Source organism: Oncorhynchus keta, chromosome 4 (genome assembly GCF_023373465.1).
Source record: "Oncorhynchus keta strain PuntledgeMale-10-30-2019 chromosome 4, Oket_V2, whole genome shotgun sequence".
NCBI lineage: Eukaryota > Metazoa > Chordata > Actinopteri > Salmoniformes > Salmonidae > Oncorhynchus > Oncorhynchus keta.
Genome location: NC_068424.1, coordinates 57064468 through 57092431, shown reverse-complemented (window position 1 = coordinate 57092431; position 27964 = coordinate 57064468). Strand labels below are relative to the sequence as shown.

The window sequence follows — 27964 nt, the reverse complement described above, 5'->3', positions numbered from 1 at the left end:
TTGTAGCTACAAGCTGATGAACCGAGAGGCTGGGAGCCAGCAGCTGTGTGAGTGAGTAATGCAGTAAGCTATGAGTGTATGTATGTGTAAGAGAGGGAGGCAAGAGTTATAGTTATAGGGTTTGTAATTTGGTTCTCTGACTCAACTTAAGGGTTGTATGGTTGTTGGTATAAAAAGGATGTAGGGTTATCTTTAATTTCATTTTAATTCTGTTTTGTTAGGAAATACATTTGATTGTTTCATTGATAGATTTAGCTGTAATTGTTGGTATATTTTGTGCTGATATTCAGAGCTCTGTAAAAATGTAAGAATATGGGTGGATGAGCAGTTTGATTCATGGTTTTTACTGATAAAAACATAATTCTATGTTTTGTTGATTTATAACTCAGATATTGAACTATCAACATTTTACTGTAGCAGGCTATTTTCAAAGGAGATATTTTCTATCTTAAGGTTTAACTCTTTTTCATCAGTCATCAGTATTTAAATTGAAGAAGATCATTTTAGAGTAGGGGCAAAGAATTACACCACCTTATCTCAGTAGTTTATAGTGGGTGTTAGACATGCCCTTTTAAATGCTGGACAGGACAGTAATATCTCACACAGTCATGCTGCTGGCTCTACTGCTGGTTCTGTGTCTTGCTTCTGGGGCCCAGTGTTCAGACCCGGCCCCATTAACTGTTATGTACAGAGTCTGGGAGGAGCAGCCTGTGGGCACCAGGGTCGGCCATCTGGTCGATGACCTGCGTCAGAGAGGGGAGACAGAGGCATTGGAGGATTTCCAGGTCGTGGAGCATGGTCAAGCCCTGCCTTTCTCCATCGGAGCGAGCGACGGAACTCTCTCCACTCTGGGACAGCTGGACCGGGAGGAGCTGTGTCGAGGCTCGGACCTGTGTGAGTTGGCCTTCAGTGTCCTCTACAGGAAAGGTGGTGCTATCCACTTTCTGAGGGTGCGGGTGGAGGTGATGGACCTGAATGACCACAGCCCCACCTTCCCCAGTGGCAAGCAGGAATTGGAGATCTCTGAGACGGCCACGTTGAGGATGCGGATTCCCCTGGACCGAGCCGTGGACCCGGATGCCGGCCCCAATGGACTGCAGACCTACTCACTGTCCGTTAACCAGCACTTTGCCCTGGATGTAAGGAGCACTGCGGATGGGCCAAAGCAAGCAGAGCTGGTGGTGATAAAGGAGCTGGACAGGGAGGTGCAGTCCTCCTTCGAGCTGACTCTGGTGGCCTGGGACAAGGGGAACCCTCCCAGGTCGGGCAGTACTCTGGTCAGAGTCAAAGTCTTGGACTCTAACGATAACAGCCCCATGTTTGAGGATGGCACCCCCACCGTGGAACTAACTGAGGACACAGCCCGTGGGACTATCGTCATCAACCTCAAGGCCACGGACCCTGATCAAGGGGCCAATGGGGAGGTTGAGTACTCTCTAAGCAAACATGCTCCACCTGAGGTGCAGAAGCTTTTCAGTGTCCACCCCCAGAGTGGGGCAGTGACCTTAAAAGGCGAACTGGACTATGAGGACAAACACTCTTATGAGGTGGACATCCAGGCTCGCGATCTTGGGCCCAACGCCATCCCCTCTCACTGTAAACTACACGTCAAGCTGAGGGACGTCAATGATAATGCACCAAGGATCCACGTGACTTGGACACCTCCTGATTCCCCAGTGGCAACTGTTTTAGAGGGTGCACCGGAGGACACATTCCTCGCACTGGTGATGGTCTCTGATGCAGATTCCGGGGACAATGGGAATGTGCATGCCCACATATGGCACGGATCAGGCCACTTCCGCCTCAAGAAAATCCATGGCGACAACTACATGATCGTAACCAATGGCACCCTGGATCGCGAAAAGGTCATGGAGTATAACCTCACGTTACTTGCCCAGGATTACGGTGACCCTCCACTGTCATGTGTTAGATACCTAGTTGTCCATGTGTTGGATGAGAATGACAATGCCCCTGTGTTCTCCAAGTCCCACTACAGGGCTTCCTTCAAGGAGAACAATGCCGTAGGCCTACAGGTCCTCAAGGTAGAAGCTAATGATGTGGACATTGAGCTCAGCGGCAGGGTGTCCTACTCCATTCGAGAGTCCAATGAACTGGGAACTCCCACCGTGTCTTTTGCCATCCACCCCATCAGTGGAGTAGTCAGCGCCCAGCAGTCATTGGACTATGAGGAGTCTCCCACCTACTCCTTCATCGTGGAGGCCATAGACCATGGGCATCCACCCCTCACCAGCACTGCCACGGTACTCATCGAGATCCAGGATGTCAATGACAACTACCCCGTCATCAATGAGCCAATGCCAAAGAAAGGCATAGCCTTTGTGAGCGTCCCTGTCAATGCAGAGAAGGGGGAGATGGTGACAGAGCTAGGGGATGGTGCTGAAGAAGGCTCCACCTATCCTCCGATCGATCGCTCTGCACAAAATGGACTTTCAGGATTCCTGGCCACTACCATCAAGGCCAACGATCTAGACTCTGGCCTCAATGGAAGACTCAGCTACATGATCACAGATGGAAACCCCACAGGACTGTTCAGACTCGACGACACTACCGGACAACTGTATGTTAACACGACCAATGCGACAGAGCTCATTGGGAAGACTTTCAAAGTGGATATCGCTGTATCGGACAAGGGCTCTCCAAGGCTAGTGACAAAGGTCACCTTGGAGGTGACTTTCGTCAACTTGCGGGACCATCTGAAGAACTCAGCCCCTGGTAACCGTGGCCATCTGAGTTTCACCATGATGATGGCCATATGCCTTGGGGCCATCTGCCTCCTGCTTCTCCTGGCTGTTGCCCTGGTGACCACCTTCTGTCGACCCACGAAACGAGACAACCATGCCTACAACTGCAGGATGGCTGAGTCCACCTACACGCGTCACCCTCGCCGTCCACAGAAGAACATCAGGAAGACGGACATCCAGCTGGTGCCAGTCCTGAGGGGACGAAGGGAGGACCCTCCGGAAGATGAGGATGAAGCCCAGCCCCTCTCCCCTATGCCCCTGGTGGTTGAAGAGCAGCACACCGAAAGGCAATACAGCATAGCCACCTCCATGCACCCAACAGTCCACTCCCAGGCCTACCCTGATGGGGGCGCAACGCTGCCAGTCTCCCATACCAGAACACTCAGGAAACCTGGGAGCATCGAGCTGGACGGCACTCTACCTCGAACCCCCACCACTCCTTACCGAACCCTGCGCAAGGCAAGAAACCCTTCGTTGTCCTCTTCACTCTCTCAGACCAGCACCCTGAAGCGACATGGGAACTCTGAGATCCAGGCTAGGCCTGACTTTGAAGAGCCAGAACCATCCTCCCCAGTGTCCCAGGTAGCAACACTTAGAAGGTCCAAGAACACAGACACCAGAGGTGGACATGATGCTGAAGACCACAGACGGATGCTGAGGAACTTAGTCCGTCTCTCCATGGCTGCCTTCGGAGACAACTCCATCGAGCTGTCTGCTGCCTCTCCAGAAGTACAGGTAATAAACATTTCAGTTATAAATACTACAAACATGAATGCACATTTGGTATATATCATGCAATGCATTACCTTGATTTCCATCATTCTCATGTTAGATGATACCGTATATACATCTAACTAATAACATACTTTTGTTTTGTAAATAGGCCTTCTTTTTTTTCACTTAAAGAATTACTGTAAGTAATTAAGTGTAACCTACAGGAATATGAATGTAATGTCCTGAGAGCAAATATTTTTCTCCCTCTGTTCCTCTCTGCTATTTTGGCCTGGTGTTTAGCTTACATATAGGAAGCCTGAGGGGACAGCTGACAGATGATGCTGGAGCCAAAGCATTGAGTTTATTCAGGTGCTCATGTGTCAGCCACTGTAATACTGTCTACTTCTGTGCCCCCAAGGAATCTCTACTTTTACTCAATATCACATAACAGATTCATACAGGGGAGGAAAAATGGCAGGAAGAATCAGTAGACCACTCTTATTCTCTTAGGGGGAAGCCCAGCCAAAGTAAGCTCTGATATGTCTGTAGTGTAAGGTAATACTGCCTTGACATGTAAGGACCTCGAGTCGTCAGTTACAAATGGCCCAAATTGCTATTTCTGAGCTCACTTTAAGCAAAGAACAACAGCAACTGTACAGGTCTGGTTTCCAACTACTCCAGAAGTGCTGTGCTAGTCAAACGATGCATCCTCATTGAGGGAGAATTCATGCAGTCGACAATGCCAAACACCCAATGGGCTTAGAACATAGAGTCTGGCAAGGTCTGAAGGCCTCATGTGAATTCCATTTTAACAGCAGGAAGAGGCCTGATTCTTGACCCACCTTTCCTGTACCCCCGCCCGCTCGCCCGCCCGCTCGCCCGCCCCACTTGGCACTTTGGCTTTAGAGTCCCCCCGTCCTCCACCTCCACACGTTCATATTTCGGAGGTTCATCCTGGAAGGAAACGGGTCAGAGAAGAATAGTCCTTTATGTAAAAGCACTTTCCTGTCCACCCTCGACCCTCTGTGCAACACATACATGTGCCTACACACACACACACACACACACACACACACACACACACACACACACACACACACACACACACACACACACACACACACACACACACACACACACACACACACACACACACACACACACACACACACACACACACACACACACACACACTTCCCTCTCTTCACATCACAAAGCCTGTTTCCTCTCTGAGCTTGGGGCCACAGTTAGCAGCACATCCGGTCCTATAAAAAAGATGCCAGCACAAACCGCTCCAATTGTCGAATTGAATGACACCCATTCCCTCTCCCACAGAAAGTCACCTTTCTTTCACATGTTGCAACAGTTAAACCAACATATACCATGAACATAGATAAACAATGAGAACCACAGTACTTCGTGGTATTTACATGCTGTTCAATTTAGTAGATTAAAAACTTTGACGTTTGTCGGCATTGCCTTTGTCAGGGAGTTAAACGACATCCCATACAGTTGGTATAAAACTGTCCAAACAGCCTCAATACACTACATTCCCCAAGCACTAGTTTGTTATTCTGACTTCTGTGTTATAATATCAGTAGCTGGTTTCCATCCATAGTGACATATTTTCATGGGGATATTCTCAAATCTGAGAATTTCCTCACTAGAGGTGCGCTTCCATCAAACAGACTTTTTGCGAATAAAATGCTGTGCGTGATGATGAAGGGCACATAAAAAACACTTTTGGGCTTAAGTTTCCATGTACCGAATAAAAGGTTCTATGTGTTTCCAATCAATTGTTATCTTTGTCGATGATTTTGGCACAAAAAGTATTTGATAAAGAGCAAATGTGCCCACTCTGGTCTTGGCACCAACAGCTTGCAGATAGGCTACAGAGCAGACGGTACATGATGCGATTATGGATAAGAGCGAGATCATTTTTATTACTAAATTAGCAGCCAAGCACCGATTCCAAAGCTTTTCCATTGTAATTGTTGCATATTTCGTTTTACAGACACAAAAGTATCGCACCATGTCCAACGAACAAAATGTCTATCGACATTTATGAAATTGTACCGACACTTAGTCTTTCCATCACACCTGTCGTGTTATTTTTTTTTTATAAGGCATGACTTAACTTAAAAATGTTGGCTGGAAACATGGTTACTGTCTCCTAACTCCTCTCTCCTCCTGCCAATTTACAGCAGATCTCCCAGCTCCTCTCCCTGCTCCACCAGGGCCAGCTGCAGCCGAGACCCAACTTCCGAGGCAACAAGTACTCCCATCGCGCTGGCAGGTGAGTACATTTCCTCTTTCTTTTTTTCTTTTCTTCCCTTTTTCTTGTAATTATCCCTCCTTTGTTTCAGAGCCATTTGGCTGTTGATCACTACTACCGCTACATGCATCGTTTATGTGAGATTTTCATGATGTATTTTTTCACACAATGTTGACTTATCTCAAAAGCGTATATATTTACAACGTCATGTTTTTTATTTATATGTATCCTTTATATGTACAAGTCATCCCATTAAGATGTTTTTCTCTGCTCGAAGGCACCTTATAAATAATTATAATTTCAAATGCTCCTATGCGTATAACTAGGCAATAGAGCTCAGGTTTGTGTCTGATAAACTGGAAGACCACCTCTGCCCTCAGTCTGCCAGTAACAGGAAGAGTGTCTCATAACCTAGGTGATCTGCCAGTCAGTCAATGTGTCAGGGGGCATGTTAGAGCATGACTCACTGCCCTGACTCATGCCTCTAGGGCAGGAACCAGCACATCCAATGACCACAATGTTATTATCATCTATAGTGAGAGGTTTAGATCTGGTTCGGCTTCTTAGCTAACACGAGGAATGAAGAGTCTGTCATAGTGTTTTCTTTCATTGAGATCATCTTAAAACAAGACACAGGCACAATGCAGACTTTTCGCCCCTACTCAGGTATCTGTTTTTATGTGTCATCATGACACATAAAAACATGTTGACCCCCACTGAGAGGTGACATTAGTCTACCTGATTGGGTGAGACTTCCTGTCTCTGGCCTGATTGGCCTAGCTATCTCCCTTGGGTCCAGGTCTGTCTGGCTCTGACTGGCTCAGATAACGTCTCTGACAGGGAGCATGTTCTGTTATCAGTCTATACCTAAAATCTCTGGTATTTTAACATTAAACAGTAAAACACCTAGAAGTACAGTGCATTTGGAGGGTATTCAGACCGCTTGACTTTTTCCACATTTTGTTACATTACAGCCTTATTCTAAAATCGTTTTTTTTTGCCCTCATCAATCTACACACGATACCCCATAATGACAAACCAAAAACAGTTTTTTTGAAATGTCCGCAAATTTGTTAAAGATAAAAAAAAACGTAAATATCACATTTACAAAAGTATTCAGACCCTTTACTCAATACTTTGTTGAAGCACCTTTGGCAGTGATTACAGCCTTAAGTATTTTTGGATATGACGCTACAAGCTTGGAACACATGTATTTGGGTAGTTTCTTCTATTCTTCTCTGCAGATCCTCTCAATCTCTGTCAGGTTGGATGGGGAGCGTCATTGCACAGATATTTTCAGGTCTCTCCAGAAATGTTTGATCGGGTTCAAGTCCGGGCTCTGGCTGGGCCACTCAAGGACAATCAGAGACTTGTCCCAAGGCCACTCTTGCATTGTCTTGGCTGTGTGCTTAGAGTCGCCCCAGTCTGAGGTCCTGAGCACTCTGGAGCAGGTTTTCATTAAGGATCTGTCTGTCCTATGCTACGTTCATCATTCCCTCGACCCTGACTAGTCTCCCAGTCCTTGCTGCTGAAAAACATCCCCACAGCATGATGCTGCCATCACGATGCTTCACCTTAGGGATGTTTCCAGGTTTCCTCTAGATGTGACACTTGGCATTCAAGCCAGAGTTCAATCTTGGTTTCAATAGACCAGAGAATCTTGTTTCTCATTTCTTTTACTTAGGAGTGGCTTCAATCTGGCCACCTGATTGGTGGAGTGCTGCAACCTTATTAAATTGTAAAAATAAAATAAAAATGCTTCTTAGCAAAGTGCAATTTCTCAAGCAATATTTTTGCTAGGACTGTCTGGGAGGAGAGAGGTTTGGAACTACCTTTCTTATTGGTCTATTAACTAATTTATCCCCTGGTGATGTCACAAGACAGGCCCAAACTCCATCCCACCAAAACAGGCAGAAAATGTGGGCAGTCTTTATTAACAGCTCTTATACTAAAAGGACATTATCATAATTTTCAGAGTATTGCTCCAACCTCTTGATGTGGCAATATATATAAAACACAGGAAAATGAAGGTTTTGACTGCACTGGTCCTTTAAATTATTATATTGAGCTCAGATCAGCATATTTCCAGAATGGAATCAACTTTCTCCCATCCAAATTTGGGAAAATTGAACAGGACAGTCATAATGATGTTTCCACAAGATGGCTGACGTTGGTTCTAAAATGTCCTCCCTCACTGTCCCTGACACTCCCCTGTCTGCTTCCCTGAAGGACCGGCGTTCAGGACACTGATTGTCAGAGCACCAAGGACAGTGGCCATGGCGAGAGTGAAGCCGGAGACATGGACTGGGACACGGGCCGAGACTCCCCTGTCAACCTGCTACTGGAGGAGGACCTTAACACCCTGCTCAACAACCCTGGTAAGAACCGTTTTTATTTTTCAATGAAACCTTTATTTTACTAGGTTGTCCCATAGACATCAGAATACCCTTTCACCACTAAAGACAACTTATACTATTTTATAGTCAACAAACAACAATAATATTGAAGAAAACTTCAAACAAATAATGGTCAAATCTAACAAAGAGAAAATACTTTTAGTGGCATTCCTAGCTCTCTGTGAGGCTTCATTCTGTTCTGACAATTCATAGCTGACTTAAATGACTAACAATGGGTGTTTTCACTCAGCCGTAAAGATTCAAATTGGGATATACTGTATGTGAAACAGTAGTGAGCGCAGCGCTCTGTATGGTCGAACAGACTAATATGTTCACATTCTATATTCCAACATACACAGTAAATATATGTGTGGAGTTCCTTCCAGGTATTGTTCAGGTCATTGTCTCGTTCTGACTAGGGGCCCCGTCTTTGTTATTTTCAAATCAAAGACACACCCCTTAGTTTTTCTCACTTAAGACCTCCGGGCAAACACAGGGATTTCTATCTTTCGGTTGATCTTCAGTGAGAGCAATATAAAGTCTATGCTGGTACAGTAATCTCACACAGGGGTGTTACAAAGACCTGCATGTGTGTCTGTGTGTAATCCTTGAGTCACCCGTACCCAAAGGCAAAGGGGTCCTCCATTAGCGTTGTAAGTCACACTATATTTGTGAGACACGCGAATGGCGAGAAGCTCAGGCTCTTTGAGGATTCCTGACTACGTTTAAGCCGCCTGTTTCTCAGATGTTTTGTCTTCTCACCTGGAGAGTCGTTCTTTCTTGTGTTTTGCTATGGTAGTCCCATTTTCTAAGCTGTATAGAGCAACCAGACAGACACACCCCGTCACCACCACCCACTCTTCCCTGAGGCAGTGAACAGATTGTCTCACCTCTGACATCATGTTTCAAATCCAATTTGTTTGCCACATGCTTCGTAAACAACAAGGTGTAGTGAAATGCTTACTTACGGGGCCCTTCCCAACGATGCAGAGAGAAAGAAAATTGAGAAACGAAGAAAAGTAAAACGCATAATAATATAAGTAAAAATAGATACACAATAAGTAAGGATAACTTGGCTGTATACACGGGTTACCAGTACCGAGCCGATGTGCAGGGGTACGAGGGAATTTAGGTCAACTGCTACCTAAATGTACAAATTACCTTGACTAACCTGTACCCCAGCACATTGACTCGGTACTGGTACCCCCTGTATATAGCCTCGTTATTGTTATGTCATTTTCATGTGTTACTTTTAGATTTGATTGATTTGATTTTTTAAAACTTTAGTTTATTTAGTCAATATTTTCTTAACTCTATTTCTTGAACTGCATTGCTGGTTAATGACTTGAAATAAGCATCTCACATTCAGGTCTACACCTGTTGTATTCGGTCTGTGTGACAAATAAAATTGGATAGAGTGACAGATAGTAAACAGTAGCAGAAGAGTATGTGATAAGTCCAAAAAAATGTTGTGCAAAAGTGGTCTATACAGAGAGTCCGGGTAGCTGTTTGGTTAAATATTTAACTAACTATTTAGCAGTCTTATGGCTTGCGGGTAGAAGCTGTTCAGGGTCCTGTTAGTTCCAAACTTGGTTCATCGGTACTGCTTGCCGTGTGGTAACAGAGAGAACAGTCCATGAATTGTATGGCTGAAGTCTTTGGCAATTTTTATGGTCTTCCTCTGACACCACCTGGTATAGAGGTACTGGATGGCAGGGAGCTCGCCCCCAGTGATGTACTGAGCCCTCCGAATTACCTTCTGTAGCACCTTGCGGTCGGCTGCCAAGCAGTTTCCATACCAAGCAGTGATGCAGCTAGTCAAGATGCTCTCAATGGTGCAGCTGTAGAACCTTCTGAGAATCTGAGGGCCTATGCCAAATATTTTCAGCCTCCTGAGGGAGAAGAGTCATTGTCGTGCTTCTTCACAACTATGTTGGTGAGTTTGGACCATGATAGATCCTTAATGATGTCGACACAGAGGAACTTGAAGCTTTCGGCCCGCTCCACTACAGCCACGTCAATGTGAATGGAGGCGTGCTCGGCCCTCCGTTTCCTGTAGTCAACACTTGTTTTTTTCGATCAGTTCCTTTGTCTTGCAGACATTGAGGGAGAGGTTGTTTTCCTGGCACCACAATGCCAGGTCTCTGACCTCCTCCCTGTAGACATCTCATTGTTGTTGGTGATCAGGCCTAGCACCGTTGTGTCTTCAGAAAACTTTAAAATGGTGTTGGAGTCGTGCGCATCCATGCAGTCGTGGGAGGAACAGGGAGTACAGAAGTACAGATTTGCCAAATGGAGGGCGAGTGAGAGCTTTGTATGCATATGTGTGAGTGGAATGAAGGTGATCTAGAGTTTTTTTCACCTCTAGTTGTATAGATGACATTCTGATAGAAATTAGGTAAGACTGATTTCAGTTTCCCTGCATTAAATTCACCGGCCACTAGGAGCGCCTCCTCTGGATGAGCATTTTCCTGTTTTCTTATGGCCGTATACAGCTCATTGAGTGCGGTCTTAGTGCCAGCATCTCCAACTTCTTAATCATAGCCTCAATTTTATCCCGCATATTGAATATAGTTGCGGAGAGTCCCTGTATTCCTAGATTCAGGTCATTCAGGTGAGAAAAAAACATCACCCAGACAGGCCAGTCCTGTGAGAAACTCATCATCATGCAAGACAAGTGAAAATCATGGTCAGTAAAGAAAACTTTAAGCTCGTCTCTCAATTCAATACTTTGCCCCTTGATAACCAGCACACTTCTGTCTGTTGTTAAAGTGTTACATGGTCGCTGCCTTTATCATTGCATAGTGCAGAAAATACACGAGAGTTCAGGGGACTTGCTTTAACAAAGTTAACCATGTTCACTGTAGTGCCCAAAATGTCTTTCAAGCTGTCAGGCATTCCCTTGGCAGAAAGAGCCTCTCAGTGGAGGCTGCGGTGTACCCAAGTGACGTCAGGAGCAACTGCTTGCATGTCATGGCTTTTGCACCATCACTAAAGATACCAACACATCTTGACCACCAAAGTCCATTTGATGTCACAAAGCTGTTCAATACTTTAAAAATGTCCTCTCCTGTTGTCCTGGTTTTCCAGTGGTTTGCAGAAGAGAATGTCTTCCATAATTGACCACCCATAAACATAATGGACATATACCAGGAGCTGTGCCAGGTCCGCCACGTCTGTTGACTCATCCAGCTGTAACGCATAGAATTCACTGGCTTGTATGCGAAGCAGTAATTGTTTCAAAATCTCCTGCCATGTTACTGATGCGTCGTGAAATAGTGTTGTTTGATGAAGGCACTGTCTGTATAGTTTTTGGGCGCTTTTCCCCCCAGCATTGTCCCAGCCATATCCGCGGCAGCAGGAAGAATGAAGTCCTCCACAATAGTATGGGGCTTGCCTGTCCTAGCCACTCGGTAGCTCACCATATAAGACGCTACTAGCCCCTTCTGATTAATGGTATCTGTTGCTTTTATACATCTTACTACTTGAAAGTTGTCTTAATTCTCGCAAAATAATAATAGGCATGTTCAAATAGGCTTGTTGTGTTTCTAAATGTCTGCGCAAGAGTGAAAGATTCATCGAGTTGTGAGATAGTACTTTTGCACGTATAACACACTGTGGCTGAGGAAAGGCACTACTCCCAATATAAGTGAACCCCAAGTCAATCTAGTTCTCATCAGATTCACAACTGTCAGTGTCCATGCTAGCTGGGCTAACAATAAATGTATAATTACTGATGCTAGCGTTGGATGTGCTCATGGAAGCAGAACAACTTGTGTCGTCAACAGGTGCAGGTGTAGTACTGCTGGTAGTAACAGTACTACCAGTAGAGCTGGTGTGTGTCTCTATGGACGCGGGCCTTACTTTCTTTTTGACCATTTAGCCATTTTAGAGCAAACCGGAATGAGCAGCAGCTATGTTTGGCTACATATGGACGATTAATGAAATTCCTGCTAGAGAATAACGGTTAATGTGATTGAATGTTAATTATTCGACTAGGCTTCCTGTATTTGACATTGTGTTGTTATTTCGCTGAACACAATATGGTTTAATTTGATTTTTGTATGTTATCCGTGTCGTTGTTCAGCCACGACTCAGTGAAACATAAGATATTCCGATTTTCAATGTCCTGTTGGTAGGATATTTGTGATCGTAGCTAGTCTATTTTGTTATCCAATGATTGTACGTTGGCTAATAGGACTGATGGTAAAGGCAGATTGCCCACCTGCCGTCGTATCCTTACAAGGCACCCCGAAGAACGTCCCCAATATCTCTGTCTCTTCTTCATGCGAATGACAAGATTTGGGCCTTGTCGGGTGTCTGAAGTAAATCCTTCGTCTGACTCGTTAAAGAACAAATCTGTGTCCAGTACGAGGTGAGTAGTCGCTGTCCTGATATCCAAAAGCTCTGTTTGATCATAAGAGACGGTAGGAGAAACATTATGTACAAAAGAAGTTTACAAATAAGGTGAAAAAACACACAATAGCACAATTGGTTAGGAGTCTGTAAAACGGCAGCCTTCTCCTCCGGCGCCATTCTTCTTAGAAGATTTCTATGGGCACAAGCACTGTTCATGTCACAATCTGTTCACACCCCTCTTGTTGGTGGAGAGAATTTAGCATTCTTTGTAAAAGCTTATTTCCTGCAATTCTACACATTTTGTCATGGGGCGCAAAGAACATTTAGCAGTTTTAAAGCATATTTTCTTGCAATTCTATACATTTTGCTATGTCTAATGTGTATTCATGTGATATTTGAGTGACAAAAAAATTACAACTATATCTATGGGCAACCCTGCCGACCCCTCACGCACCCCACCATTTGGGAACCACTGCTGTAGCGTACTGTTCAGATAGGTTAACTCACGTGTCCAACTCATTCCACGGAGGACCGAGTGTCTGCGGGTTTTCTCTCCTCACATGTACTTAATTGACAAAATATGGTCATTAATTAGTAAGGAATTCCCCTCGCTTGGCTGTCTATGGAATGAGTTTTAAACCCCTGGGTTGAATGGAAACTGAAATCTGGAGACTGAGGTCTGTAACATGTGTCAAACTCATTCCACGGAAGGCAGAGTGTCTGCTGGTTTTTGCTCCACCCTTGTTCTTAACTGATGAATTAAGGTCACTAATTAGTAGAGCACTTCCCTCACCTGGTTATCTAGGTCTTAATTGAAAGGGAAAACCCACAGATGCTAGGCCCTCCATAAAATTTGACATTTAACATTAACTCCTACAGAACTAAGCATTTCTTGCAGTAAAATGAGTCACCAAATGTAGGCAACATTTCGACTCAGGAACAGGAGTGGAGAAATATAATTTCTTTCTTTCAGCATCTTGAATGTGAATGCGCAGTTAGATACCATCTGTAGAGTTGCTGTCTTTATCAGCATCATAAAATCTGATCGTATTTCAGCTACATGACATTATGCTGGTGAGCAAGGGTTTATTTAGTCTTCTAGGGCAACATATAATGACAAAAGAGAAGCTGCATGTTTCTAACTATAGACAAGTTGACTAACACAGGGTTTCCCAAACTCGGTCCTGGGTCCCCCCTTGGGTGCATGTTTTGGTTTTTGCCCAAGCACTACACAGCTGATTCAAATAAACAACTCATCATCAAACCCTGGACTAACAATTAACCTACCAAAACGTCGGAAATTATAAGCAGAAACCTATCTAAATAAGGCAACAACGAAAACACCTTCCACAGTTTCTGACTGCATTTTCTAAATTAGGGGGTTAGGGTTGGGTGCAGGCCTCAGATTTTCACTTTATCCTTTATCACATATAGTCGAGTCAGGCGGTTGTGGAAGGGTTATGACCGGTTGTGGATGGGTTATGACCGGTTGTGGAAGGGTTATGACCGGTTGTGGATGGGTTATGACCGGTTGTGGATGGGTTATGACCGGTTGTGGATGGGTTATGACCGGTTGTGGATGGGTTATGACCGGTTGTGGATGGGTTATGACCGGTTGTGGATGGGTTATGACCGGTTGTGGAAGGGTTATGACCGGTTGTGGATGGGTTATGACCGGTTGTGGATGGGTTATGACCGGTTGTGGATGGGTTATGACCGGTTGTGGATAAGCTATGTCGTGTCTTTGCTATCATTAAATGAAGACTTTTAGTTTTTATCAAAGATTCTCTGTAAGTATTATTACGCGATTAAACTGATTAATCATGTAACTGTAATTAACTAGGAAGTCGGGGCACCAAGGAAAATATTCAGATTACAAAGTTATAATTTTCCTAATATAACATTTCAGATATTTTCATATCTGATCAATAGTCTTCTGATTAATTCATTCTTCTTTACCTCACGTTAGTCTCATTCCAAACGTCGTAAATTGTTGGTTATCTGCACGAACCAAGTCTTCACTATGAGTCATCCATACATCAATTGTCTTAAATCATGTATTTATTAACTAACTAAACAATCACAGAAGTGCACACACAAACAAACAAAGTAAATATGGTAACAAGAAATGATAGGGGAATGTGCCCTCGTGGGCAAACCGGCATGGCGGCTTGTTAGACAAAAGGGGAGTGGGGGTCAGCTGAGAAGTCATCACAGAGTTGATAATTATAACAATTGAAATGCTAATCCTTTGCACATGAACGCTCACTCATTCGGGAATAATTGCAATCAGTATATATATTTACACTCAGTGTGTCGTCGGGGTCTCTGTTGAAAAGTTTGTTTCTGTTGGAGAGTTTCTCCGCCCTCTCTGTCGTGGTTAGAATGGATAGTTCAGAGTGACATTCATTCATGTCGTTATGGATAGATGTTTCAGCGGTTGTCAGTCTTCGCGTTCAATGATACCGAATTCCTAGCTGCAGACTAGTAATTAATATCAATGACCGGTTGTAGATGGGATATGACAGGTTGTGGATGGTTTATGACCGGTTGTGGATGGGTTATGACCGGTTGTGGATGGGTTATGACCGGTTGTGGATGGGTTATGACTGGTTGTGGATGGGTTATGACCGGTTGTGGATGGGTTATGACTGGTTGTGGATGGGTTATGACCGGTTGTGGATGGGTTATGACTGGTTGTGGATGGGTTATGACCGGTTGTGGATGGGTTATGACTGGTTGTGGATGGGTTATGACTGATGGGTTATGACCGGTTGTGGATGGTTTATGACCAGTTGTGGATAGGTTATGGCCGGTTGTGGATGGGTTATGACCGGTTGTGGATGGGTTATGACCGGTTGTGGATGGGTTATGACCTTTGTGGATGGGTTATGACCGTTTGTGGATGGGTTATGACCGGTTGTGGATAGGTTATGACCGGTTGTGGATGGTTATTAGCATATTGTGTGCGGGTGAACAAACAACTGAACCATGCACCACTAGTGTGTAGATCAGTGTGTTTTCAGCACCCCTTGTTCAGAATGTGGCCTCACAATCTCTATCTGTCCTTGAGCTCTGCTATTTTCTTTCAAATCTGCATTATTTTGTTTGGTAGCCATATCACCCATTAAAGGGACAGTTCACTTGAAAATCTAAATTGAAACTATAGTCTTAGAGAGGATAGAAGATGAATCACATATCACCAATTGAGTTGTCAGATTTACTAAACCGATGATTATGATCGTTATTAAAGCTGAGCTCTTACTTGAAATAGATTTGTAGATCTAACGCTTGGCGGTATGCTTTAAACTGCTTCCATATTTGGGGGTGTTTGTTGTGGTTGTAGTCGATCTACCACAGAAGGGATGTTCTCCACATCAAACCTGTTTGTGTGATGTGGTGTGTGGGGGTTCCTCTGGTTCCAATAAGAGGGTAATTGTTTTCTGAGGATTTAGGGGTTCCCTGCTGGTGGGTCCAGTCTAATTAAGTTTGCAAGGGGGCGAGCCATGGATCACGGAAGATAGAGAGAAGAAGGGAGTGGTAGAGGGAAATGAGATGTAGAGTGGGGGGTGTAGAGAGAGAGGGATGAGGTACAGAGTGGAGGGTGTAGATATAGGGGGATGAGGTATAGAGTGGGGGGGTGTAGAGAGAGGGGATATAGAGAGAGTGGGGGTGTAGAGAGAGAGGATATAGAGAGAGTGGGGGGTGTAGTGAGAGGGGAAGAGAGAGGGTGGGGGGTGTAGAGAGAGGGGATATAGAGAGAGTGGGGGGTGTAGAGAGAGAGGATATAGAGAGAGTGGGGGTGTAGAGAGAGGGGGAGAGTGAGATAAGGAGAGGGAGAAGAGTTTGCAGACATAAAAACAAAAGGGGTTAGACCAGGGATGGTCAACTTTGATGGGGGCCACAAAAAATCACAAGGGGCCTTAGTGGCTCGCGGGTCTGCGTACCAACATTCATACCCACACAAGCAGTCAGAGTAGGCATTAGCCTTTTGGGGACCAAAGAAACATTTTTGCTAAATCTTCTCTCCTTCCCATGGCAAAATGTGTATAATTGCAGAATTTAAATTTTCTGAAGACATTTTATTGCTTTATACACATTTTGCCATGGGGCGTAGAGAAAATGTTACAGTTTTAAAGCAAGTTTGCTGCAATTATACACATTTTGTCATAGGGTGGAGAGAAATGTTTGTAGTTTTTAATATGATATTTGAGTGAGAGTGACTAACAAAATCAATCGGGGTCCCACGTCAGTAATTCAACCATGACTACTACAACTTTAGATAGCTGATATGGGCTAATTGAGTGATTGTCAGTGTAACGGATGTGAAACAGCTAGCTTAGTTAACGGTGGTGCGCGCTAAATAGCGTTTCAATCGGTGATGTCACTTGCTCTGAGACCTTGAAGTAGTAGTTCCCCTTGCTCTGCAAGGGCCGCAGCTTTTGTGGAGCGATGGGTAACGATGCTTCGTCGGTGACTGTTGTTGATGTATGCAGAGGGTCCCTGGTTCGCGCCCGGGTATGGGCGAGGGGACGGTCTAAAGTTATACTGTTACATCAGTGACTGACAAGAGAAAAACTGCTGATGTACAACCACATTTCAAAATTGCACCCTGTGTATTCTACTATTCTAACTCTCAGACCCAAATGAGTTCCATTTGTTTTTTGGGAAATTGATCCGCGGGCCTAGTACCCCACCCCTGAATTAGACAGTAAGAGGGACAGAGAAACAGAGAGAGAGGGGATGGAGGGGGGGGACAGAGGTGTTTGCAGAGAAAGCAGCCAGACAAGGAAGCAGCATTTTATTGAACCCAGGCAGTTAGCTTGTGGGTTAATCTCTCTCTCTCTGATGTGGTCTGCTGTGGGGCTAACACTGCCTCCCCAGCCTCCGTGTCAAAGTCAAGCAGTCGCAACAGACCATGTACAAGGGCCAGCCTGCTTAGTTAATGGCAGTTTATATGCATGCCTATCAATGTTAGCAACGCTCTCGTCTGAGGTCTCCGGGAGACGACAGACATGAAAGATGGCCTTAGAAGTAATGGCGGTTGAGTTGTTCAGGGCCACTTCGTTTGATTACCTGTGTGTGTGGTTCAACAACTCAAGAGTTAAACCCTCCCCCCTCCACAAATATGGAGCTTCCTCTCTTTCATTCAAAACCCCCCACATACATGGAGCTCAGTCTTTGAACATTCCAAACAAATACTGCAGAGGATAACTATCTTACAGGGATTTGGGGCAAAACATGATGCGTGTGAACGTCATGTGGGATTTGGATAAGGATTTGTGTAGGTTGCTCTTCACTGATGTGTAGGGTAAACACAGCGGGATAAGGATTTGTGTAGGTTGCTCTTCACTGATGTGTAGGGCAAACACAGCGGGATAAGGATTTGTGTAGGTTGCTCTTCACTGATGTGTAGGGCAAACACAGCGGGATAAGGATTTGTGTAGGTTGCTCTTCACTGATGTGTAGGGTAAACACAGCGGGATAAGGATTTGTGTAGGTTGCTCTTCACTGATGTGTAGGGTAAACACAGCGGGATAAGGATTTGTGTAGGTTGCTCCTCACTGATGTGTAGGGTAAACACAGCGGGATAAGGATTTGTGTAGGTTGCTCTTCACTGATGTGTAGGGTAAACACAGCGGGATAAGGATTTGTGTAGGTTGCTCTTCACTGATGTGTAGGGGCAAACACAGCGGGATAATGGTTTGTGTAGCTTGCTCTTCACTGATGTGTAGGGCAAACACAGCGGGAGAACTTGGGATTTGTGAACACCAGAGGTTGCTCTTCACTGATGTGTAGGGTAAACACAGCGGGAGCCCAGGATTTGAGTAGGTTGCTCTTCACTGATGTGAGGGTAAACACAGCGGGATAAGGATTTGTGTAGGTTGCTCTTCACTGATGTGTAGGGTAAACACAGCGGGATAAGGATTTGTGTAGGTTGCTCTTCACTGATGTGTAGGGCAAACACAGCGGGATAAGGATTTGTGTAGGGCTTGCTCGCCGGAGGATACTCGGAGAGGGGTGGAGAGGAGGATCTGATGGTCACTGATGTGTAGGGTAAACACAGCGGGATAAGGATTTGTGTAGGTTGCTCTTCACTGATGTGTAGGGTAAACACAGCTGGGATAAGGATTTGTGTAGCTTGCTCTTCACTGATGTGTAGGGCAAACACTGGTCGGGATAAGGAGGTTTTTTTGTGTAGCTTGCTCTTCACTGATGTGATGAGCGAGGTGAGGGGCAAACACAGTCTGGGAGAAGGATTTGTGTAGGTTGCTCTTCACTGATGTGTAGGGTAAACACAGCGGGATAAGGATTTGTGTAGGTTACTCTTCACTGATGTGTAGGGCAAACACAGCGGGATAAGGATTTGTGTAGGTTACTCTTCACTGATGTGTAGGGTAAACACAGCGGGATAAGGATTTGTGTAGGTTGCTCTTCACTGATGTGTAGGGTAAACACAGCGGGATAAGGATTTGTGTAGGTTACTCTTCACTGATGTGTAGGGCAAACACAGCGGGATAAGGATTTGTGTAGGTTGCTCTTCACTGATGTGTAGGGTAAACACAGCGGGATAAGGATTTGTGTAGGTTGCTCTTCACTGATGTGTAGGGTAAACACAGCGGGATAAGGATTTGTGTAGGTTGCTCTTCACTGATGTGTAGGGTAAACACAGCGGGATAAGGATTTGTGTAGGTTGCTCTTCACTGATGTGTAGGGCAAACACAGCGGGATAAGGATTTGTGTAGGTTGCTCTTCACTGATGTGTAGGGTAAACACAGCGGGATAAGGATTTGTGTAGGTTACTCTTCACTGATGTGTAGGGCAAACACAGCGGGATAAGGATTTGTGTAGGTTACTCTTCACTGATGTGTAGGGTAAACACAGCGGGATAAGGATTTGTGTAGGTTGCTCTTCACTGATGTGTAGGGTAAACACAGCGGGATAAGGATTTGTGTAGGTTGCTCTTCACTGATGTGTAGGGCAAACACAGCGGGATAAGGATTTGTGTAGGTTACTCTTCACTGATGTGTAGGGTAAACACAGCGGGATAAGGATTTGTGTAGGTTACTCTTCACTGATGTGTAGGGCAAACACAGCGGGATAAGGATTTGTGTAGGTTACTCTTCACTGATGTGTAGGGTAAACACAGCGGGATAAGGATTTGTGTAGGTTGCTCTTCACTGATGTGTAGGTTAAACACAGCGGGATAAGGATTTGTGTAGGTTGCTCTTCACTGATGTGTAGGGTAAACACAGCGGGATAAGGATTTGTGTAGGTTGCTCTTCACTGATGTGTAGGTTAAACACAGCGGGATAAGGATTTGAGTAGGTTGCTCTTCACTGATGTGTAGGTTAAACACAGCGGGATAAGGATTTGAGTAGGTTACTCTTCACTGATGTGTAGGGTAAACACAGCGGGATAAGGATTTGTGTAGGTTGCTCTTCACTGATGTGTAGGGTAAACACAGCGGGATAAGGATTTGTGTAGGTTGCTCTTCACTGATGTGTAGGGCAAACACAGCGGGATAAGGATTTGTGTAGCTTGCTCTTCACTGATGTGTAGGGCAAACACAGCGGGATAAGGATTTGTGTAGGTTGCTCTTCACTGATGTGTAGGGTAAACACAGCGGGATAAGGATTTGTGTAGGTTGCTCTTCACTGATGTGTAGGGTAAACACAGCGGGATAAGGATTTGTGTAGGTTGCTCTTCACTGATGTGTAGGGTAAACACAGCGGGATAAGGATTTGTGTAGGTTACTCTTCACTGATGTGTAGGGTAAACACAGCGGGATAAGGATTTGTGTAGGTTGCTCTTCACTGATGTGTAGGGTAAACACAGCGGGATAAGGATTTGTTTCGTTTATGGATTGAGATTTAAGTCAAGGTCTGTCAGTGTCACAGTGGGGGGAGAGTGTATGAGTGTCTGTGTGTTTGAGAGAGGGAATTAGGGTGTGTGTACTGTATGTATGTGTGGGGGGAGAGATGCTAGCTGCTGGGGTCGTTCAGGAACTTCTCTGCAAGTGTGTGTGTGTTGCTGAGTGTGTGGGCACCAGGTCTGGTTGTGATTTAATGAGGACCACAGGGTGAGTGATCCACAGCAGGCGCTTTTTCTAGGCCACGAGCCTAATCAGATTGAAGTGAGGAGAATCAGGTTAAAGAGTTGGGAAGGCCAAAACAAGAGGAGTCATTCTGGTGTTTTTTATCTTTTTTATTCCTGGGGTTGTAACCTGTAGCATGTTGCTTGTGTTTTGTCATTTAAAAATGTCTCTCGGTAGTCTCTATTCATTTTGTTGAAATGTGTTTTTTTTAAACTTACCATTTAAATGTAAATTATCAGTTATACTACAATTAACCCCCCCCCCACACACACACAATTTTTTTTTTTATTATTAGAAAATGGATAAGTTGGTCAAGATAATCAGGCATGGACATCCCCATAATGCCTGGAATGCTTACCTCTAGAGATTGGCTTAGCTTTAAGTGGATTTTCACCCATTCTGAGTCTGTTCATGCTCATTATGTGTAAGACCACTTGACCACTTTACTTGAGTATAACTCAGGATATAGCCAGGAGATGACAGGAAATGCCAGATAAATATACTCCTCCTGTGATTTCCTCCACCCCCCCAAAGGAAATTGTTTTTGAGCAAGATTGGACTTTTACCTCCATAAGCTTATTTTTTATTAACTTATTTTTCTCTTTGTTGTCTTTAACATACCAGATAATCATTCTCCCATCTTCAGATTTCATTTAATGTTGTTTTCACAGGAGGAAAGGCATTTTCTCAGGCGCAAACAACAATACTGGCCAACAACAACAAATACTATAATAAAGGACACCCATGTGGTGCTTTGTGTCACATCCAGCGGTGTATTTCTGTAGAGCTGTTGCTTTGTCTTATATACATGTTGTTAAACTGTTTTGCCAGTTTTATACTTTATCGACATGTTCTCATCTATTTCCTTGTCTCTTATCAGATGACGTCTTTGCTGACATAGAGGACCCTGCATGGATGGCCCGCCTCTCCCTTCCCCTCACTGCAGACTACCACAAGAACATTTTTGTCCCCAACGGGCCACCGTCCTCAGACACCCATTGCTCCCCAGACACCCTTGACGACTCCTCCTTCTCCACCTTCGGCAAGACGCCGGAGAAGGATGGCCCGCTGGGCGGGGCCTTGCTCTCCGAGGTCAACACCTTGTTTAACATGCTCCTGACCCAGAAGGGCGACTCCCAGTCACGCCCCTCGCCAGATGTTCTCTACAGATTGTCTGCCGCCTACCGGCGCTCGCTGGGGCTGGACGGAGCTGCCAATGCGCCACGGAACTCTGGGAACCCCGAAAAGACGTCCCCTCTGGCTCATTGCTCGGCCCAATTCCCTTAGGCCTTGTCTTAACATGGTTACGTCATGGAATTCAGTCTAAAAGAAGTTGCTGTAAAAAAGACAGTCTCTACAAGCCAGAATGTTGAATATAAAGATATTCAAACGTACGTTGCCGGTTGTCTGTGCTGTTGGTCCTTTTGGCGTTAGGAAGAGTAGATAGGGTATCCACAGGAAAGTGTTGTTTACACAACTTTTTGCCACGCCGGTAGTTTCTGTCACTTGTATTTTCCATCTCCTGATGCATTTCAAGTGATGCACAATATGTCAACATTAGCCGAATGTAACTGAATGTTGTTGACCAAAGCGCATTACTTCAAAAGCAGCTTGAAGTGCTTGTGAAATTTGCCAGCTGATTACGTGGGACAACGTTTGGTCTGTGGCATTTTTGACATATTGTGCATGTCGCTTGCGGATTTCGTCAGCATTGAAAATACAAACCAACATACAGACCAACGTACTGAACGTTGGGTTAATAACACTACTCTGTGGATATGTTGTCTCAGATGACCTCCTACATCAGGACAAAATCAGCAGACAACAGGTAAATTACATTCAAATGAAGTTTATTCAACAGTCTGACTTGTGATGTGACTGTTCACAAAAAGGGAGCCTACATGTTAGAGACGAGTCGTCCACTCTTGGATTCGTAGAGGCTATCTTAGACCCAACACCTGGTTTGAAAACAGTTGCATCAACTTCATTTGATTGGTTCCTGTGTGTTTGGGCTATTTAGAATGTCCAGTATGTTCTTACAATCCCCCCAAACCAATGACTGTGTTTCCCTTTTTGCTGTGGTTGCAAAAATGACTGAACTGCTCAAGCTTACAACAGCAACCTCTTCTCCTAACATATCCCCATTAGGAGACGTCAATTACACTATTAGCCCCAGACAGACTGCTTCCCTGTCTGGAACAAGCCAAGGCCAGAAAAGGGAGAGGAGTTAACCTAAGGTCTTTGTTCAGTGCTGGAACACGGTCAATGCACTATACAGTACTCCCTACATAGCACAGAGTGTACATTTAGCTTGAGATAAATGTTACACAAGTAAACTGTTTCCCACATGTGGCACATTCTCCCCTGTATCATTCTGATTAAATCTCTCTCTCTCTGGTCAGAAGTGTTTATCAGTGGGAGCAACAACATGGTGCTATTCTTTGTTAGCGTTGTCCATGGAATGAATGGCTGAGTTTGGCAACCCAAGCAAAGAGTCCAAGAAGGAAATGGCTCTTTGTCTTTTCTTAAGAGAAAACACTAGCGAAACTAAGTCCTGTTCCTGAGGATGTCTGCCGCCATTTCCTTCACCTCCATTTTGAGAAATGTCTCCATTGTTGATTACTATTTGTATTTACTCAAGTAAATTCCTTAGCTACTGAAAAATGTCATATTTACAGAGGTAAATATGGTGTTTATTGAGGTCTGTGTAAGAAAACAAACAGGATTTGGTTTTAGATATTTGAATGGCTGTAAAAGTGTTATAAATTAACTTTGACAAAAGGTGTAATTTGTAACTTTGCTTGGGAGAATATGGCATTGTTTTGGCCATAAATCAAACCAGCAGCACTTTGTACATAATATTTTCTAAAACATTTAAAAACAGCATCATGCTCATTTCATCCTACAAATTCCACGATGTTGAGGATTTTGACTTTTGTTTTGAATGTTGCGAAATTTGATTTTCTTTGGGTGAGAACATGGAGACTCACTGCAAAAGAACATCTCTAGGAAAAACCTTTGTAAGACAACGACCTCTGGTGCTTTTTCCATGTCATTTTTGTATATTGACTCGTGATGAAATCTTTACATTTGCATTTACGCAATACGGATTGAATAGAGCCCTCAGACTAGACATGACTGGACAGGTGAACGCAAGTGTGCCAGTACCAGATGCTTCTCCTCTCTGTCCAGTCATTAATAATCTGGGATTTGACCAATCAGATTGGCTCTGAAAAAGATCTGATGTGATTGGTCAAAACCAATTAATTGCAAAAATAATATAATTGGGCAGCCTTTGAAAGCTCTGCCCAAATGGTCTAATCAGTCAAACAGGACCCAGCTGTGTTTTGAGGGCAGGACAAAATGTGAATGGTTGATTGAAAGCTAAATGGGAAGAGATTGCAGTGACAGGTGAGAGTAAAACAAACACCATCAGGGAGGGCTGTGACCAATGACATCCCTGGTTCGAATCCAACCAGTCTTTCTTTTGCAACTTAACAGTATAACTAATTAGACCCCCCTCCCCCTGCATCTTCTTTCTCAATGTGTTTTTTTTAGGAGGCAAGTAGAGAGGACGCAAGGAATCAAGGAAATACAAGTACAATTAAGATTAAGCCAAAATGTTACAACCCCAGCACACTGGATCCATGGCAAAGGGAAAGAAAAAAGAGAAATGACAACATTTGATCTTGTTTTATTATTTACATCATTGATGTATTTGCACCTTGCACTTACAGTATTTCACTGAGTAATCGTTACATGTTTTCATAGGCAACGGGATCTACATTATAAGAATAAACAATGTTAAAATTTGACGTCTATGTATGGGACATTGAAGTTATTTTGTTAACAATATTGTTTGTTAATTTGTTGAACAAAAAATACCTTCAATAACTAAGGATACTGATATTCTACTTGTCTTTCCTCTTCAGAACATTGATGAAGGCATCCTTGGGGACTTGCACGGTTCCAATATACCGCATCTTCTTTTTACCCTCCGCTTGTTTCTTCAGGAGCTTCATCTTTCTTGTTATATCACCTCCGTACTGAAAGAGAGAAAAGCCCTGTTTATACCTGGTTGTAACATGCATTCTTTGTCCTGATCCTGTCCACATTCAGATTGTGCCCACATTTCCAGACAGGTATAGATCATCAAAAAGACACATTATGATCAGGTCTTCCTGCCCACCTCCAGAGGTAGTCAGACACACATTGTGTCTGGATATCTTAGAAGTGTAGCTGGATCTGGACAGTGAAACCACTTAACCACGCATCGCGCCGACAGAAACAAACATCTTTCTGGTAAGAAGAGTGGCGGGGGCGTATGCCTCATGACTAACGAGACATGGTGTGATGAAGGAAACATACAGGAACTCAAATCCTTCTGTTCACCTGATTTAGAATTCCTCACAATCAAATGTAGACCGCATTATCTTCCAAGAGAATTCTCTTCGATTATAATCACAGCCGTATATATCCCCCCCAAGCAGACACATCGATGGCTCTGAACGAACTTTATTGAACTCTTTGCAAACTGGAAACCATTTATCCAGAGGCTGCATTCATTGTAGCTGGGGATTGTAACAAAGCTAATCTGAAAACAAGACTCCCTAAATTTTATCAGCATATCGATTGCGCAACCAGGGGTGGTAAAACCTTGGATCATTGTTACTCTAACTTCCGCGACGCATATAAGGCCCTGACCCGCCCCCGTTTCGGAAAAGCTGACTACGACTCCATTTTGCTGATCCCTGCCTACAGGCAGAAACTAAAACAAGAGGCTCCCACGCTGAGGTCTGTCCAACGCTGGTCAGACCAAGCTGACTCCACACTCCAAGACTGCTTCCATCACGTGGACTGGGACATGTTTCGTATTGCGTCAGATAAAAATATTGACGAATACGCTGATTCGGTGTGCAAGTTCATTAGAACGTGCGTCGAAGATGTCGTTCCCATAGCAACGATAAAAACATTCCCTAACCAGAAACCGTGGATCGATGGCAGCATTCACGAGAAACTGAAAGCGCGAACCACTGCTTTTAATCAGGGCAAGGTGTCTGGTAACATGTCCGAATATAAACAATGCAGCTATTCCCTCCGCAAGGCTATTAAACAAGCTAAGCGTCAGTACAGAGACAAAGTGGAATCTCAATTCAATGGCTCAGAGACAAGAGGCATGTGGCAGGGTCTACAGTCAATCACGGACTACAAGAAGAAACCCAGCCCAGTCACGGACCAGGATGTCTTGCTCCCAGGCAGACTAAATAACTTTTTTGCCCGCTTTGAGGACAATACAGTGCCACTGACACGGCCTGCAACGAAAACATGCAGTCTCTCCTTCACTGCAGCCAAGGTGAGTAAGACATTTAAACGTGTTAACCCTCGCAAGGCTGCAGGCCCAGACGGCATCCCCAGCCGCGCCCTCAGAGCATGTGCAGACCAGCTGTCCGGTGTGTTTACGGACATATTCAATCAATCCCTATACCAGTCTGCTGTTCCCACATGCTTCAAGAGGGCCACCATTGTTCCTGTTCCCAAGAAAGCTAAGGTAACTGAGCTAAACGACTACCGCCCCGTAGCACTCACTTCCGTCATCATGAAGTGCTTTGAGAGACTAGTCAAGGACCATATCACCTCCACCCTACCTGACACCCTAGACCCACTCCAATTTGCTTACCGCCCAAATAGGTCCACAGACGATGCAATCTCAACCACACTGCACACTGCCCTAACCCACCTGGACAAGAGGAATACCTATGTGAGAATGCTGTTCATCGACTACAGCTCGGCATTCAACACCATAGTACCCTCCAAGCTCGTCATCAAGCTCGAGACCCTGGGGCTCGACCCCGCCCTGTGCAACTGGGTACTGGACTTCCTGACGGGCCGCCCCCAGGTGGTGAGGGTAGGCAACAACATCTCCTCCCCGCTGATCCTCAACACGGGGGCCCCACAAGGGTGCGTTCTGAGCCCTCTCCTGTACTCCCTGTTCACCCACGACTGCGTGGCCACGCATGCCTCCAACTCAATCATGAAGTTTGCGGACGACACAACAGTGGTAGGCTTGATTACCAACAACGACGAGACGGCCTACAGGGAGGAGGTGAGGGCCCTCGGAGTGTGGTGTCAGGAAAATAACCTCACACTCAACGTCAACAAAACTAAGGAGATGAATGTGGACTTCAGGAAACAGCAGAGGGAACACCCCCCTGTCCACATCGATGGAACAGTAGTGGAGAGGGTAGCAAGTTAAGTTCCTCGGCATACACATCACAGACAAACTGAATTGGTCCACTCACACTGACAGCGTCGTGAAGAAGGCGCAGCAGCGCCTCTTCAACCTCAGGAGGCTGAAGAAATTCGGCTTGTCACCAAAAGCACCCACAAACTTCTACAGATGCACAATCGAGAGCATCCTGTCGGGCTGTATCACCCGCCTGGTACGGCAACTGCTCCGCCCTCAACCGTAAGGCTCTCCAGAGGGTAGTGAGGTCTGCACAACGCATCACCGGGGCAAACTACCTGCCCTCCAGGACACCTACACCACCCGATGTTACAGGAAGGCCATAAAGATCATCAAGGACATCAACCACCCGAACCACTGCCTGTTCACCCCGCTATCATCCAGAAGGCGAGGTCAGTACAGGTGCATCAAAGCTGGGACCGAGAGACTGAAAAACAGCTTCTATCTCAAGGCCATCAGACTGTTAAACAGCCACCACTAACATTGAGTGGCTGCTGCCAACACACTGTCATTGACACTGACCCAACTCCAGCCACTTTAATAATGGGAATTGATGGGAAATGATGTAAATATATCACTAGCCACTTTAAACAATGCTACCATATATAATGTTACTTACCCTACATTATTCATCTCATATGCATACGTATATACTGTACTCTACATCATCGACTGCATCCTTATGTAATACATGTATCATTAGCCACTTTAACTATGCCACTTTGTTTACTTTGTCTACATACTCATCTCATATGTATATACTGTACTCGATACCATCTACTGTATGCTGCTCTGTACCATCACTCATTCATATATCCTTATGTACATATTCTTTATCCCCTTACACTGTGTATAAGACAGTAGTTTTGGAATTGTTAGTTAGATTACTTGTTGGTTATCACTGCATTGTCGGAACTAGAAGCACAAGCATTTCGCTACACTCGCATACACATGATCACATGTGTATGTGACAAATAAAATGTGATTTGATTTGATTTGATATACTATTATCAGCCTTCTAAAATCATTGACAGGTGATCACCATTGACTTATGGCATAAATATGTGTCTTGTAATAAATAAATAGTATTTTGAAAAATTGTCTGTCAAACAATTT

General features: G+C 44.6%; 2 protein-coding genes and 1 long non-coding RNA gene across 9 annotated transcripts in view; 2 read left to right on the top strand and 1 right to left on the bottom strand.

Moving 5' to 3' along the window:
• On the top strand, nt 1-24419 carry LOC118379193 (protocadherin-12-like). The gene is made up of 4 exons (XM_035766198.2): nt 1-3497; nt 5681-5772; nt 7981-8129; nt 21485-24419. The coding sequence occupies exons 1-4, from the start codon at nt 576-578 to the stop codon at nt 21889-21891; spliced, it is 3570 nt and encodes a 1189-aa protein (XP_035622091.1). The 5' UTR covers nt 1-575; the 3' UTR covers nt 21892-24419.
• Nucleotides 16328-20851, top strand: LOC127925788 (uncharacterized). 6 transcript variants are annotated; one of them, XR_008122203.1, is made up of 5 exons: nt 16328-17900; nt 19094-19199; nt 19730-19857; nt 19964-20259; nt 20313-20851. It is a non-coding gene; the product is annotated as an uncharacterized LOC127925788 (long non-coding RNA). The 6 variants fall into 6 exon arrangements; XR_008122201.1 differs by having other exon boundaries at nt 19041-19199; XR_008122202.1 differs by having other exon boundaries at nt 19041-19199; nt 19911-20259.
• guf1 (GTP binding elongation factor GUF1) overlaps nt 24283-27964 on the bottom strand; it is an 18903-nt gene continuing 15221 nt past the window's right edge. For both annotated transcript variants that reach the window (XM_035766209.2, XM_035766216.2), the window contains one exon: nt 24283-24650. In XM_035766209.2, coding sequence (XP_035622102.1) covers nt 24516-24650 — 135 coding nt within the window. In that variant the 3' untranslated portion in view covers nt 24283-24515. The remainder of the gene's footprint in view (nt 24651-27964) is intronic.